The sequence below is a fragment of the Suricata suricatta genome, chromosome 9 (assembly GCF_006229205.1).
Source record: "Suricata suricatta isolate VVHF042 chromosome 9, meerkat_22Aug2017_6uvM2_HiC, whole genome shotgun sequence".
NCBI classification, from domain to species: Eukaryota; Metazoa; Chordata; class Mammalia; order Carnivora; family Herpestidae; genus Suricata; species Suricata suricatta.
In genome coordinates, this window is record NC_043708.1 from 70,269,580 (window position 1) to 70,285,350 (window position 15,771).

Genomic DNA, 15,771 nt, shown 5'->3' on the forward strand with positions numbered 1-15,771 from the left:
CGGGGCCGTCGGGGCTGCCCCACTCGGGCCGCGGGCCCCCCGCACGGCTTCGGCCCCGCCGCAGCCGGATCTGGCGCACCGCGCCCTCGAAGAGCTCCCGCGTGTTGTGGTGCAGCGCCGCCGACGTCTCGATGTGCTTGCAGCTCAGTGTCCCTGCCAGGTGGCGGCCCTCTGCAGGAAAGGGCGGGTTGAGGAGCCCACGGGCTACACGGGGCCTGGAGAGGGACCAGGCGAGGGTGGGTCTGGGGAGGTGCTCGCTGTGCAGTACAGAGAGGTCCTGGCAGGTGAATCTCTTGCAACTGAGAACAAGGCATGGATCAGGTGGAGGGTCGTGTTGGTGCGGAGGGGAGGAGATAAAGGGGCCTTGGAGAAGAGGCGAGGCGTGAAGAGGTTCTTGGGTCCTAAGCATGGGTATTGGGAGTCTGCCCTTAGCCTGACCTGGAAGGGTGGAAGGGCCTTGTGGAGAAGAGGCCCCCTGGAAGGGACAGGGCCCCTGAGATTGCAAAGTGTTAATGAGGTACAGGATACTCACCCTCCAGCGAGACCTCCCGAGAGCGGGCGAGGTCGCTCTTGTTTCCAACAAGGATGACAGGGAGGTCGTGGTGGGGCCTCCCAGCCCGGAGCCGAAGTAGGGTCTCTGGAACTTTGGAGAAGCTTCGTCGGTCGGTGACTGAGAAGACGATGAGAAAGGCATCCCCGGTCTGAAGGCAGTGGTCCCGCAGCCACCCCCCTGCATCCCCCTGCATGTGGACAGAGAGTGGTGGGATGTCAGGGCTGGAAGCATGGGAGTACCTGTCCCACACCTACATCTCAAGGATGAGGAATCTGGATGTGAGGGAGAAGCCACCTGCTTAGGACAGCAGAGTGAGTTGGAGCCAAGTGTGTTTGTGGCCAAGAAAGTAGTTTGTAATGTGAGCCCCGCATAGGAGAACTGGGGAGATAGGGTCCTACCTAGACTAGGGTAGCCCATCCTACTTTCTTATGCTTAAACTCTTAATTTAAAAATGAATGCTTTTCAATGGTATGTAATCTGGCCTCTCCTTTCTATGTGGTAACCATTTATGTCCAAATATTCATAAATCCTCACTTATTTCCCTTCCCTGATATTCCAGAGCCCTGAGCTCTTGTCCTATCAGATCAGACTCTTCCAGGCTGAAACATGTATGGATGGGGTCAATTTGAGGGTGGGTAGCCTGGCTTGCAGCTTCAGGGTTTGTCAAATTCAGATCCTAACTCTCCTCTCTGGGTCAGAAGATCCTGGAAAGACAGCCGCTCTCAGTGCCATGATATGCACACTGATGTGGGCCTCTGCTCTCTGGATGATACATATAAAAGGACCTATGTCCAGTACATATTAAAACCAGGGCCTACAGAGCCACCAGCCTTCAGCCAGATTTTGCCCTTCCCCAGCTCTCCTAGGTTTCGTTGCCTGTTGTCTTAGTTCTTACCTGTTCCCAGATGTCATAAACAATTAGAGTCACTTCCTCCTTATCCACCATGATGCGTCTTTCATAGGTGTCCTCTGTTGGGAAATAAGGACAGGATATAGAGCCCATTAGGAGGCTCTCCAACACTCTTGAGACCTGGTAACCAGGGACGCCTTAGATCCCAGCACCAGAGACCTCCTCCAGGGAGATTGCCAGAGAAAGCTTCGAAGCAGCTTCTCTTAGGTTTTGGCCTCCAGGGACTGCTCATGCCTCTTCCATCCCTGACAAGGGCTCCATGGGTGCCCTTGACCCTTTTAGGGTTCCCCTTCCAAATACCTGGGTTTTCCAGCTCATGAGCACTATCTCCCTGGAGACCACCGAAAGTGCCTGCTAGGGTGCTCTTGCCCACGCCGCTCTCCCCTACCAGCATGACCTTGAAGATGCCATCTTTTTGGGTGGGGGCTGCCTCCCCTGAGCCCAAGGAGTCAGAGGAGCCAGAGGATGAGGCTTGAGGTGGCCAGTCAAGTTCATCTATAGCCTGGGCGCGCCGCAGCTGGTGCTTGTAGGGGACAGGCATACTGCCTCTTCGTCTGGGGGCCCCTGGGGCCGATGGTGGCCCACCCCGGTCCAACCCTGCCAGCAGCTTCTCTGGCTTCTTCAGCAGTGTGGCATCTGTTTCTGGGGTGGGGGGTGGGGGCAAAGAGAAAGAAGCTATGAGTGAGGGTATGCCTGGCCATCTGCAGAGGACTCAATCCTGACTGCTCTGGCTTCAGAGGCCCAGTCGATGACCATGACCCAGAAGGAGCTGAGAACCTTTGGTCTGACTTCTTAAACCGAATTCCCCCAGAATCCTGGACTGGTGGGGGAGCTGAGCTGAAGGCTTAGCCAGTGTGGTTCCAGCCACAACCTGTTTAAAACATGCCCCATGCAGGGGAGGCACCTGTGCGCAGGCTTGCACACCCACTCACGCTTCACACTGACACACAGGCACGCCCCCAGACTAGGCCTCTGGCCCTGAGGGCTGCCCTTCTTTCCACCAAGAGGCCCTTCCTCCTGCTGCTTCCCGCACAGGTCGTCCCCACACTGGGGAGGGCATAGGGGATGAGTAGCTGAAGCTGCCGCCCAGGTTCTTGGGGGAGGGGTGGTGGGATGGGGGGGTAGGGGGTGAGTACTGGTGGATTCAAAAACTTTGAGGGGAGCCTATTCCCACAAAGGAGGGCCTTTGCTCATCACAATGTGTGCATTGGGTGTCCCTCCATGGTGTGTGAGGATTGCCGCCTGTCCTCGTGGCCCTCTAAGTGAGCAGTCCCGGTGCTTGGTTGTATGTTCTGCATCTTTGGCTGTCCCTGTGAGTCTGAGAGAATCTTGTGTTCACAGTCTGGTAGAGGGAGGGAGGGAGAGAGTGAGAGAGCCGGAGCATGGGCTAGAGGGAGAGTGACAATGCATGGGTCAGGGTAACTGGAGGAAGAACGACAGACACAACAAAGGGGGATGGAGAGAGGCTGGAAATAGCCCAGGATCAATACTTGGCTGGCAGCCAGGAGCCAGTGAAACCCTTACAACAGGTCCCCAGGGTAGCCCCCTGCCCGTGATTCCCAGGCTTGTGGGCTGCCCCTTCCCTTTCCCCCATCCTTCCTGCCCATCCCAGCCTCATGGGAATGAGGGTGACCTGGGGGCCAAGCACCAGTTCCAACCTCCCCACCTCAAAGCCCTGGGAGTGATGGGGGTGGGGGCGTTTAGGCAGCACTCCGCAGCCCCTAGCCCAGACCAGCCTCAGTCCTGGTGAGTGGGAGGCTTCTCCACTCCCTGAGTTGATGTTTGGGTTCAAGCTCCGTCAGCCCCCTGTTCTGACCTCCCCACCAGAGCTTCAGCTCCCACCCCCGTAGTTTCAGTTGGAAACCTGCCCAGCTCAGCCCTCACCTGGTGTGGGCGTCCCTGGGGGGGAGGCCTGGTGGTTGCCGGAGGGGCAGAGTGCTGTGGTTTCTGTGTCCGTGTCCATGTCCATGGCCGTGTCGAGGTCCGTATGCATCGGTGTGCGTGTGCAGCCCTGCCGCTTGCAGTCCCCGCTCCCTCACTCAGCAGCACTGTCAGCTTTTCCCTTAAATACCACCCCCATGCCCCCCCCCAACACCTGGGGAAGTTGTCCCGCCCCCTGATGAGGTCACATATGCTAATGAGCAGTGATGTCAGCGGGATTCCCTCCTTTCTGCCTTCCCCCCTTCCTTTGTGTCGCTTCCCTTTGGGAGCGCACACACTGCGGGAGTCTGGCTAAGACCTGAACACAACGAAGTCAGAGGAGCAGAAGAGACAGGGGTTCAGAGAACTGGGGTGAGGGAGTGGAGGATGGCAGGAGACAAGTACCTGGGGACTGGGAGGTCTTTCTCCAGGAACTAGGACTGTGTGTCATTTGTGTACATTGTGTACAGCCTCCTAGCTCAGTGTCCAGGTCAGAGTGGGTGCTCAGTGGCTAAACAGAGGGCCTGGAGGCAGAAACCAGGAGACAGCAGGTCACCCTGGCACCAAGCTTCCCTGTAACCCTCTCCTTCCCCTTATACCACCCCTTCTGGGCTAAGGCACACCAGAGTAGCCATTTCCCAGCTGGGCCCCTAGGCAGATGGAGGCTCTAAGGAAGGGGAAATGGCTGCCTTGTTTGGGTGGGTTCATTCTGTCACTATGTGCAGGTGGATGTGAACCATATGGGCCCCCCTTCTCTCCCTCCCTGCCAGGCCCGCCAACCTAGTGTTAATACATGGGGGGAAAAAAGGAGAGATTGAGCTTAGCCCTCTAGAAGTGCCCAGTCCCGAGTGTCAGCCCCCCTCTGTGCTCTCCGAGGCTCCACCAGGCTTCCTGGGCTACACCATGTTCTCTGGGTGATGTCTGTGTCTTTGGGAAGCCAGATGGCACCTCTCCTTCACTGCTCCTTTGCTGCCTGCTTCCCTTTCCCTTCTGGCTGCAGCCCTTAACCTTTCTTCCTGACACGGCAAGTGCCCAAACATACCTTCCGATTTCCTGGCTCCTCCTCACCTCGCGTTTGCCAGGTGCCCTGCGCCAAGCAACTTCCTGCATGATCTGTCTTTCTCAAGACCCAAAGGCTCACAGTGGTGGGGGTAGCCCGTCCCCAAATCAGTCATGGAGTTGGAAAACAGGGACTCCGGGATTCTCCATTCCAATTCCAAAGACTGTTTTTCATCTGCTGTTCTGCCTTGTCTTAAATATTCTAGCTGTGTCCTATTACTGGGAACAGTCTGTGTTTTAATCTTCAGTGGACTCCTCCAATGAAAAAGGCAAACAGTAATCCTAGATTAACGTGCAGTGACACTTCACTTACCGAAGGTCAACTGTGGGGCAACATTTGGGGTTTAGTGGGAGCAGAAGGGACTCCTGAGCAACTACAGTACTTACGTACTTTACTCATTGGTTAGGCTCTCCAGTTTTCAATCCCAAACTCCTTGTCCTTTCTTATTTACAGTCTCAGTATGTGTCTAGGTGGTCCTGTACTTGTTAGAGGATACTACAGGACATTAGAGTAGCACACAGACCCCTGATCACCTGGTAGCAAGGGCAGCAACACCACAAAAAACTTAAAGCCTGTTATAAGCATTTAAAAAGTGCTCTAAGGGCATTTTGGCAAAAAGATGAAGAGCTTCCCTGACACCGTTACAGTTTCTGAAAATGTTGCCGTAGAGAAGCCACTGGTTTCTATGAATGATCCTCAGCGATCTGGAAAAATTTATATTCTATTGCAGATGTGCTGAGGATGACTAAAATGTTTAGAATGATTTCCTTCCAAAATGAGCTTTAAAATTTTTATATTGTAAAGGGGTGAGCTTCATGTATCTGGAAAATTCACTTAGGTAGTTGGATTAATTTCTATGATACCAGACAAGAGACAGGGGCTGCAGAGCCCAGCAAGGATTATTGACCATGACCACTGACTGTGCCTTGGGTCCCAGGAGCCAGCTGGGTTTCACTTTGAACCACCATCTCTCTTGTCCCACTTATAAGAAGCAGAGGAGGGAATAACCTGAAAAATGTTGGCTCTCCTCCTTGGGAGAGCCTGTGGGATAGTGGGGCCAGGGTGAGATTTTTGAACTGAACCAGTCCAGGTTTAAATCTGCCTCTGTGTAGAGACTGGGCTTGTCTCCTAATTCCTGGAAACTGCTCCCAAACCTGTGAATTGTGTTTATGATGCCCATGGCACAGCTGTGGTATGAGGGCTCACTATGCATGAACAAGGATCTGGCACTCAGCAGATTGCCCAACCATGTGGTGCTCCCACAGCCTCAGGCAGTGTGGCTGGGGGGTCCCTCCCCGGCTCCCAGCAGGGCCCGGAGCTTGGTTCAGTCCTACATTCTTAAGGACTCAATCCTGGTTGTGCTGTTATCTCAGATTCCCAGCCTGATCTCCATCTCATGCTGAGAACACCTCCCTCCTCCACACTGAGAGCTTTGAAGGGAGTCCCATACCTCAGTGAGGTGGCCTTGTTTCTTTCTCCGTAGGCCTTCATGCAAATGAACAGGTGACTGCTCCCCAGTTCCCTACCTTCTCCTGGGCTGGACACTGTGTTTCCCACATTGCCTGTACAAGGCTAGGTCCCCTCTTCCCACCAACCCTAGGCTTCACTGTGGCTGACAAAAGTAGTGTTACCCTTTGCATCTTCTAGAGCATATACCAACACCTGGAGAAGCTTCTTTCAGGCTCTGGAATCCAGACACATAGCCCTTCCCAGTGAACTCTACCCTCAGGTCCTTGCTCTGGCTTCCTGAAGCATCCGACCCTGAGGAGCGTTCTTTTCCCTTAAGTCTTTGTTCACATGCAAATTACAAATACCACCAACAGGTCAAAGATCTGGAGCTGGACAAGAGATGAGGCGATCAGCTGAAGAAGAGGGGCCAGGGAGAGGGTGCCGACGAGGGGATGGGGAGGTGTGGGAGGGAAATCAGCATTCCCTGCTTCCCTGGGCCGTTCACTAGGGGAACCCAGGGCCTGTTAGCACTTGGGAAGGATGACCCAAAGAGAGGAGTATGAAAGGATTGGGATCTCTGTGGTCGCTTCCTCAATCTCTAGAGAGGTCTGGAGTCAAAGGAATCTGGGTCTTTCCCAAGATCCCTCCATCCCCGGATGGCACCATATTCACTCTCTGCCACTTCTCTTGCTCACTGGGAGGAGGAAACACAGGGTTGGGGCTGGGTGTGCTGACAGGGCCCCTCCCCTGGGGGCTGGGGCTACTCCATGCTGGCCAGGAAGGGTGAGGGCGAGCCTGAGGAGAGTGTGCTTCTGTTAGGGAATGCCTGAGCTCCATGCCACCCCAGAGATTCCTTCTGTATCCTTTGTCCCAGTTTTGATTTCAAACCCTGGGACAGCTTCTAGCTTCCATCACCTCACTTACCAGAGGCTGGGCTCCAACATTTCTCAGGTTATTCCCTCCTCCATCACCCTCTCTAGCTCTTCAGTTCTGGCCACTCCTACCACTTTTCTCAGGAGATCTGGGGTCCGGCCTATACCCCTAGCCTTCACAACTGCTTAGTTTTCTTATCCCGTGGATTCTCACTTTTCCTAGAATCCACAACTCTATGCCACGGATGGAGAACACTGTTTAGAGTCTAGTTTGGGCCTTCTTCTAAGCAGACCTTTTGGATTTGGTCAGAGTGATGCCAGCATCTTGACACCCCAGCCGTTTATGATTTTTTTTAATCTGTCTTGCGTAGGGCAGACTGTCTTAGTGGGGGTGGAGGCCAGGAGTCACGACTCCTACGGTCACCTAGGGACATTCTGCTTCTGTGATCTGTGCTCTGGGAGTACTTCGTGAATGAGAACCTTCCCAGCTACAGCACCCAGCTGGCTCATCCGACTTCTGGCCTGGCAGTGAGTAAAGAGGCTTGGTGCTTACTCCTGGTGTCAGTCACTGTAGGCCTGAGCCCCAGGTGGCAGGTGGGGGTGGTGGAGAGGGTCCGTCTTAGGGTTCCTAGAACTCTCTTACCTTCAGAGTGGTGTGAAAATCAAGGGTATGTGGTTACAAGAAATAGGAAGAGGGCAGGGGTCTGAGGGCAGAGCAGAGGCCTTCACAGGGAGGTGAAGTTGAGGTGAACGTAAGCTGAGATGGGTAGAGACAGGGCTCCGGTCATAGCTCATTTACAAAAATCTTAAATTTGTTTTTTTTTATTTTCAACCTTGACTTGCTGGGCAATGACCTAGCTATGGGACAAAAGCATTTTCTGTGCTCTTTTTATGAGCCCGGCCCTGTAGGAAGGATCACAGTTGGTAAAACCTCAGGCCTTGCCCAAATCCTTCCCTTGGGCGCTGGAAATCTCCAGCTAGTTGACATTCTGGTGCTGAAAGGCCACTTTTGGGTAGGGGGTTGGTAAGGGTGGAGTGTCCGGGCCTATGACCCTTTAAGAAATTTACTTTTTAAAAATAGCCACCTGAGTGGTGGTGGTGTGAGAAGACAGCGGTGGCAGAGAGACGGTGGTCTCCAGGGCATGTGCGGAGGGAGCTCTGTGAGAGTCCCTTCCCAGCCTGAGGAGTACCTGATTGTACAGCAGCTACACAGGGTCACAGGAGGCCTGTCAAGTCCCCTCAGAGAGTCAGGGAGGGATAAAGGGAAAGGGAAGGGGAGTTGCCCTCTAAAGGGTTGTTTGTTTGTCACTGCAACCAGAGCCCCCAAGGGAGCTAGGTCACCTCAGGCAAGCAGGGGCTCATCCTCAGCTTCGACCACCCAGACCTCTGGCTCAGCCAGTGGCACCAGAAGCACATCGTCCTCGTCCTCTGGGGACAAGACTGTTGTGTGGGGTTCAGGCAGGGTCCGGGTTGGTCCTGGGGGCCGAAGGCTGGGTAGGAGGCGGCCTCGCAGGGCCTGCACCACTCCAGACAGAAGTGATGGCTCCAAGGGCACGGAGGCCAGTGGCCCTGGGGCCTCAGAGATGGTAGGGAGAGCTGGAGATGTGCTGGTAGATGGGAGGGGAGCTTTGACGGGCAGTGGGGGTGCCTGTTCCCCCTCCTGCCCACCCTCCGCCCCGCCCTCATGGGCTGGACCTGTGTTGCCATCTGGGGACTCAAAGGGAGCAGCAGAAAGTGTGACCTGGGATCTGGTCTCAGGGGTCCGGGCTGGGGGGTTGGTTCGAGGAAGCAGGCCCCAGCGGCGGAGACGGCGTACTAGGCGGCGCATAGAGCGGCCCCGCTGGCGGCGGCGGGCACCCGAGGCACCCCCTGGAGTCATATCCTGGCGCAAGATCTGTAGCAGAGAACGCAGGTTGCCGAGCACTGAGTTCTGCAAGGAGAGGAGGTAGACATCAGAGTCAGGGAGGTGGGGAGGGCCCGAAGCCTCAAAGAAGGACGGTACAGCAGCAGAGTGGCAGGGCCACAGGAGGCCGGGAAGCAGGAGGTACTAGGGCTGGGAGGTCACTTACATCATTAGGGTTCTCTGTAGGGAAGTCCTCTACAGGCGGGATGGCACCCTGGGCAATGAGCTGCCCATAGGAGGGTGGGGCCTGCTGCTGCACAATCTCAGCCTCCATCCGGGACAGAGGCGCAAAGATGCTGGAAGGAATGAGGGCTGCTCAGTCACAGGTGGTGCTGGCCAGAGCAGCCTGTCCTAGCCTGGACACATCTTTTCCCTCCGCATCCAGGTCAGGACAACTGAGATATGCCCTGGCTTTGCCAAGAACCATGAGAGGTTTCCCTCCTTCTTGGAGATTGCTTTCAAGATCTACACCTGTCCTTTTCTCAGAGGGGCACCCCCATCCCCAAGCTGGACAACTCCAGGAGCCAACACCTAAGTCACCAGAGCCTGTCCCCAGTGCAGGCCCCCTCAGCGTCTTCCCCTCAGTCTCCCGCCCCTATAGCTGGCTGCACCCTCACTGACCTGTACTCCTGGGTGCGAATGGCATACAGCTTGCAGGTGCAGCCCAGAGCAATGACCAGCAGCAAGCCGCACACCAGGCTGCCAATGACTGCAGCTGTAATGACCTTGCGGGGCAGGGCATAGGAGCAGTCCCACTCATCGCTGCCGTCGGCACAGTCCGGCTGCCCATCGCACACCCACGTCTCATACACGCACTTCTCGTCCCGGCAGCGGAAGTTGCCAGGCTGGCAGTGCCGGCAGCGTCTCTCGTCTGCTCCATCAGCACAGAAAGTCTGGTAGTTGCAGCGGTCAGCGGGCAGGTAGCAGGCTGTGGTGCCAGAATTGCCGGCAGGCCCACAGGGGAAGTGTCCGGGTGGGCAGCTGGGGCAGTTTTCCTCGTCTGTGCCGTCGGCACAGTCCCATGAGCCGTCGCAGCGCTGGGCCTCACTGTAGCAGCGCTCACCTAGGCCCTCACTACCCCCCAGGCCGGTGCCTAAGCCGCAGGGTCGATCCCAGGGCAAGCAGTAGCCCCGCACGTGGTAGGTGGCATTGAAGCCCCGACCAATACTCCAAGGAACTGTGTGGTAGGCCACAATGGCCTGGCCAGACAGCGTCTCCACGGTGACCGCCTTGCCATTGCTGAAGTGGGTGAGGCTGCGCAGTAGCCGAGGGGTCTTGGGAGGCCCAGGGCCGTCATACACATGCACTGCATCTCCAGGGCCCAGATCCAAGGCCGTGAAGCGCACTGCCAGGCGCCGGCCATCATGGGGATCTAACAGCCAGAGGCAGGACTGGGGGTGAGAGGCTGAGGCCAGGTGTGAGTATCCAGGGGAAGAGAAGACCCCGTAAAAGTCTTCCAAAGTATGATTGCAGGGTGGGGTGGGGACAGGGACTGGGGTCAGTTCAGGGAAGAGGTCAGAGCTGCAACCTGCCTCATCAGAGCCATCGCCACAGGCATCGATCCTGTCGCAGCGCAGGGCCAAGGGCACACAGCGGTGGTTCAGGCACTGGAACTCCTCCTCCAGGCACATCAGCCAATCTGCAGAGGCACCGTGGAGAAGGGCCGTGAAGCACCAGGGCTGGGGGGTCTCCCCTCCCCCCAGGGCTTCTACTCTCTGTTCTTCCAGTTTGATGGACATCACTGTCTGGCATACCTTGGCTGTAGGAGAGCAGGAAGCCCTGGCCCATGGGTGCTCTGGCCCCAACATAGCTGTAGGTGATGGTGACATTGCCCCCGGGCAGCTGCAGAGGGCTGGCTGGTGCCTGACACAGGGAGATCTGTGGCTGGAGAGGGGAGCTCAGGATTAAGCGCTCTGAGCCACAAGCCAGCTGCAGTTTTTGGAATCTATAAGGATGGAGGAGGGCAGGATGTGAGATATTCTTGGCCACCATTAGCTTCTTCCTCTCCCAGTGCTGTCAAGGCCCCTTCTACCCCAAGAAGCACAAACCCCTGCTCATCCACGATCCAAACAGCCAAATGAACTCAGCCACATTCCTTTGTAGTCAATGGCAATAGTCCTAACAGAGGCCAGTAGCAGCATGGCATTCATATCCCTGCGGCTCTCCCCAGACTGCCCTCTCCCTTCACTTACTTCTTTCAGGATAAATTCCATGGAGAGTGAACTCTGTGAAGCAAGTAGCCAGGTACTTAACATGGGTCCCAACCCTATGGCTCAAGGTCAGAGGAGACTGGGGAGAGACCTGTACCGTTTAAAAGATCTGGGGAGGCTGAGGAAGGTTCTAAACTAATTAGGAACAGCTTTTAAAGCCCAGGCAAGGATGTACAATGGACTGAAGGACTCCTCAGGGCAGCCATATTGGAAGCCCAAGGACTATTTTCTTTTTTAAAAATGTTTTATTTTTGATACAGAGAGACACAGCATGAGAGGGGGAGGGGCAGAGACAGAAGGAGACAGAGAACTGGAAGCAGGCTCCAGACTCTGAGCTAGCTGTCAGCACAGAGCCTGACGCAGGGCTGGAACCCATGAAAGTGAGATCTGACCTGAGCCGAAGTTGGAGGCTCAACCGATTGAGCTACCCAGACGCCCCAAGGACTATTTTCTACAGTGATTTCTGTCCTTCAGAGATGACCAGAATCCAAGCTAAATGTCTACTCCAGCTCACCTCCAATTTACTGTGGCCCAGAATAAGCCAGGTTTTTAGGGTAGACTAAGCCAAATCAAGTTCTGTTGACAGGGATGGAAAGTCCACAAAGAAGGGATTCCTAGAGGCTTTCCGTGGTGGAGTGGGCAGGGGGAGGGAGAGGAGGGAATGGGGTCTTGCCCCACTTCTCACCTGACTGTTACAGTCTGCTCCTTGCTGCCCAGGATGAGCCAGGTGCAGTTGGCAGGGAAGCTGCGGCCGTCCCAGCTCAGGGGCCGCTGTAAGGTACCCTGCATGTCCAAGAGCACTGCCGGCGGGTCCTCACAGGCTGCAGAGTGAGGAAGGTAGGGACACTGGTTGGGAGCCCATTACTATCACAGCTCTTGCCCCCAGGCTGGAGGCCTCTAAACGTCTGAGCTCTTCGAGAAGGAGCAGAGAAACCACCCCTCTCCAACCACACATATACCCGCTTTAGAATCAGCCTTCAGCTGGCCCCCTTCCTTCCCACACTCATTATAGCTTCACCTTGAATATCAACACCAGAAACAATCTGAGGTCGGCTTTGTGCTAGCCCCCGGGCCTGGAGGAGCACAAAACACTGTCTCTGCCATCAGGGAGACTACATTCCAGCTAGGGAGGCCAAGCATAGATATTTGGAAAAAACAAGATAGTACATAACTATCAGGTGACAGCTCAGACTGGATCTGTTTCCCTATTTGTAAAATAAGGGTGGATGATCTCCACTCTAAAACTACTGGAGGTGCCAGAGGAATTCAGGGAAGAGAGAATCCTCCTCTAGGGTCTTCCCTCACTACCAAGCCCTTGGCGCTCCAGGGGCATCCTTTACTCACCAGGATTTGGGAAAATGATCCGGTCTGGATGGGCCAGAGCGCCTCCTAGAGGAAGAGCAGGAAAGGACAGGAGAGTGAATTGCCCTTAGTTTTCGTCACCTGAGCAACTCCAGGAGGAAAGGGAGCCATCTGGGACTACCGGATAGTTTATGGGAAAGGGGCCGTGGAGCAGGGGAGGATGCGGTTTGTGACCTCGAAGGAAGCCACAGCAGCACGGTCGGTGGGGTAGGCACGGCGATCTAGGGAAGCCGGAAAGAGGATGAGGGCTGAGGGGAGCTGCTGGAAGCTTCCGGGAGGTTGGGGAGGGAGCGTCGGATGCCTCGGCTGGGGAGGGGGCACCCGTAGGCAGGGGAGGTGCGGGACGGCAAAGGAGGAAGGGAGTTGGAGCGGCCGGTCTCTGACAGCCCCAGGGGCGGGGTGCCGGTGCCGGGTGAGTAGTCTTGTTTCGGTTTCTTACCTAGGAGGAGGAGGAGGAGAGTGGTGGGCAGCATCCTGAGTCGTCCGGAGGTGTAGTAAGAGTCCCGGAGCTTCTGTCGTCTATCCGGTGGGAAGGCGGCGCCGCTCCGGGCGTCCAGGTTCCCCACTGCCGCCTCCCCGAGGGGGCTGCATGGCCCGGGCTCCCCCACGGGTACTCTGGGTGCCAGGGCTGGGGGGCAGGGAGGCGGCGGCCGTCCGGAGCCGGGGCGGTGCCTCTAGCCAACTTCAGAGTTGTTTCCCCCCTGCCGCCGTCACGCTCTCTGCTGCTCTCTATCCGGAGGCCGGCTCCTGAAGCCCCGGGAATCGGTTCGAGGCCCGGCGCTGGAGCGCGCCTTAGCCTAGAGCCCGCCCGCAGGCCGCAAGAGCCCCAGTCCAGGCCCGGCCGCCACCTGCCGGGCTTGAGGCCACTTCCTCTTCGGACCAAACTTTGCCGAGGGTCAGTCCCCAGGGCCGGCCTGGGCGCGGCTCAACTTCTCCAGGGCGTCCAGCCGGCGGGACGCGGCGGGGGAGCGGGGGACGGGGTCAGGGGCTCAACCCAGCTTCCCGGCCCTCGCCCGGGCGGTATCCGGCCAGCCCAGGGGTTGGAGGAACCCGGGCGGAGGGAGGGGGCGGGTGACGAGCTGGCCCCACCCCTGCCAATCAGCGTGTGCGTCCCGCCCACCCGCTCTCCTTAACCCCTTTCCGGCCCTGCTCGGACAGTCAGACCCGTCCTCGGCTAGGCGGTCCACCTCCACTATGAACTTTGCTTTGTTCCGTCCCTTCGGTGACACGTTTGTTAACAGGACTCGTTGGTTAAAAGACAACTGCTTTTTCCGTAACTGCCTTGTCTTTTCTTTGGATCCTTAAGCCCTCAGTAGTCTTGTCCCAGTGTCTGAGATCAGGCGGCACTTTTTGTCGTGAGCCTCTATTATAGCAATTACCACGCGGTGTTATAACTATTTGTTTACTCGTCTTTCCCGCTCCCGCCCCGCCCCGCCTCTGGAAACTGAAACTTCCTGTGGGTTGGGGCCTAGAATGTTTACCTTTGCACCCACAGGGTTTCTCTCCTGCTAAGACACAGTAAGGACCCAATAAATGGTAAATAAACCAATAAATGTGCCTTCGTCACTTGCTGGCTCTGAGACCTTGAGAAAATCAGTTAACCTCTCTGCTTCTCAGTTGTAAAATGAGGTTAATAGTGCAACTCCCTCTTAAGATTATGATCAACATTTAGGGAGTTCAGGCACGTTGAGCATCTAGGAAGTGCTCTATACTTCAGAACAATTATGATCAGTCACAGGAGTTATTTCTTATTTATGTGGGCTGTTATTCATATTCCTGTGGCACTGATAGGTAATATTAATAAACAGCAACAATAGCAAATACTTCTTGAGCTTTTTTTTTTTTTCACATTTCAGGCAGAGACGCACTTTTCAAGTATTTGCTCCTTTAATCCTCCTCACAATCTTGGGAAGTAGAAACTATGATTTTCTCCCATTTTACAAATAAGGAAACTTATGCACAGAGAGGTTAAGTATTTTGCCCAAGGTCATGGATCTAGTAAATGCTGAAACAAGGACTTGAACGTAGCAGTCTGGCTCTGGACAGAGTGTACATTTGGATGCTACTACTCTCTGCTCTCTACAAATGGTACGAAACAGTTTTCTGCCCGTGATATTTGTTGTTGGCATCAGTTTTGATATTTTCAAAATTGGAACCACAGCAGGGCTGGCCATAAAAAGGCTCTTCTTTCACTTGGACCTTGGTCCCACACAAAGGGATCTTGATCCTTTGGTCTCTCTGCTGTTCCCTCTGCCATCCTCCCTCTCTGTGCAGCCCTTGGGATTAATGAGGAGTGAAATCGAAGCCTGAGTGTGGAAAAAGGATGTTGAGCGAAGGGAAGTAAGGCAAAGAGATGGGGAAAAATTAAAAATATTTAAGTTCTAAGAGTGATCATGGAGGTTTTACTGCTGATTACTGCTGTGTTCACTATGTTTGGTGGATGCCTTAAACTTCAAGGAGCATACTGTCTGCTTGGAAAGAGAGGCCAGATACATGAATGAAAGAAGCCAGACAGCCACTGGGAGTACCCAAGGGAGTGGCAGGTAGGGGAGGGATTTAGAAAGCTTAAACTTGGCTAGGGAAAGGAGGCAGGGAAAGGAGGAAGGGAGCCCATGGTCTGGGATGCCTAGTAAATGAAAAATTACCACAAATTTACAAACAAACAACCAACAAACAAAAATTGGCCAAAAAAATAAAACCAAGGAGGGGCACATGGGTGGCTCAGTCGGTTAGGCGTCCCACTTAGGCTCAGGTCATGATCTCCCGGTTCACCAGTTGGAGCCCGGCATCAGGCTCTATGCTGACAGCTCAGAACCTGGAGCCTGCTTCAGATTTTGTTATCTTCCTCTCTCTCTCTGCCTTTCCCCTGCTCATGCTGTCTCTCTCTTTTTCAAAAATAAAATAAAAAAAATTTTTTTTAACTTAAAAAAAAGTAAAATCAAGATCTAGACTTTTGGGAGCAATCATCATTATTATCAGGAAGAAATGGCACCAGGGTAAAACAAATTTCATTCTATAACTATTTATTAGAGGGCCTTCCAAGTGCAAGGCACTAAACTAGACACTGGGGGTTCATATTGAAGAGTGAATTCAAGCCCCAAAATGATAGGAAAAAGGTTAAAGAGGACCTAGGTCCTTTAAATGAATTTAAGCTTCAATTAGTCCAGTGAATTTAAGTGTCCAGTTCCGTATAAATCACATCCTAGACCACTAAGTACATTTAGGAATGGGCCTATGATGTTCTTGGAAATCTTTGAGGAATTATGAAAGGTAGTGGAGGTAGTGAAAGCGGGCAGATGTTTGGTTTTCAAAATGGTAATATCTAACTTTATAGAGTACTCACCTCTAGTAGACACTGTTCTAAGCACTTCATGTGTATTATCTCATTTAATCCTCACCGAACCTCTAGGAAGTAGGTGTTATTTTTGTCCTCCTCTTATAATTAAGGAAACTGAGTAATAGGTAGATTAGATAACTTGCTCAAGATGAAATTGCTAGCACGTGCAGGAGCCAAGGTGCTACGGTCTGAATG

At 54.4% G+C, this 15,771-nt stretch overlaps 3 protein-coding genes across 3 annotated transcripts in view; 1 reads left to right on the forward strand and 2 right to left on the reverse strand.

The window, feature by feature from the left end:
* Positions 1–3,526, reverse strand: part of REM2 (RRAD and GEM like GTPase 2) — a 4,573-nt gene extending 1,047 nt beyond the window's left edge. The window contains exons 1-5 of the mRNA XM_029952605.1: positions 3,348–3,526; positions 1,764–2,105; positions 1,449–1,522; positions 533–740; positions 39–171 (exon numbers count right to left, since the gene is read on the reverse strand). Of these exons, the coding sequence (XP_029808465.1) occupies positions 39–171; positions 533–740; positions 1,449–1,522; positions 1,764–2,105; positions 3,348–3,456 (866 nt within the window). The 5' untranslated portion in view covers positions 3,457–3,526. The remainder of the gene's footprint in view (positions 1–38; positions 172–532; positions 741–1,448; positions 1,523–1,763; positions 2,106–3,347) is intronic.
* A 4,029-nt stretch (positions 3,527–7,555) lies between these two features.
* Positions 7,556–13,297, reverse strand: LRP10 (LDL receptor related protein 10). Its single transcript, XM_029953067.1, has 7 exons — positions 12,679–13,297; positions 12,222–12,266; positions 11,563–11,698; positions 10,422–10,612; positions 9,289–10,306; positions 8,834–8,963; positions 7,556–8,694 (listed from the first exon to the last, which is right to left on the reverse strand). The coding sequence occupies exons 1-7, from the start codon at positions 12,710–12,712 to the stop codon at positions 8,107–8,109; spliced, it is 2,142 nt and encodes a 713-aa protein (XP_029808927.1). The 5' UTR covers positions 12,713–13,297; the 3' UTR covers positions 7,556–8,106.
* SLC7A7 (solute carrier family 7 member 7) overlaps positions 12,578–15,771 on the forward strand; it is a 71,389-nt gene continuing 68,195 nt past the window's right edge. The window contains exon 1 of the mRNA XM_029953070.1: positions 12,578–12,651. The gene's annotated coding sequence lies outside the window, so the exon portion shown is untranslated. The remainder of the gene's footprint in view (positions 12,652–15,771) is intronic.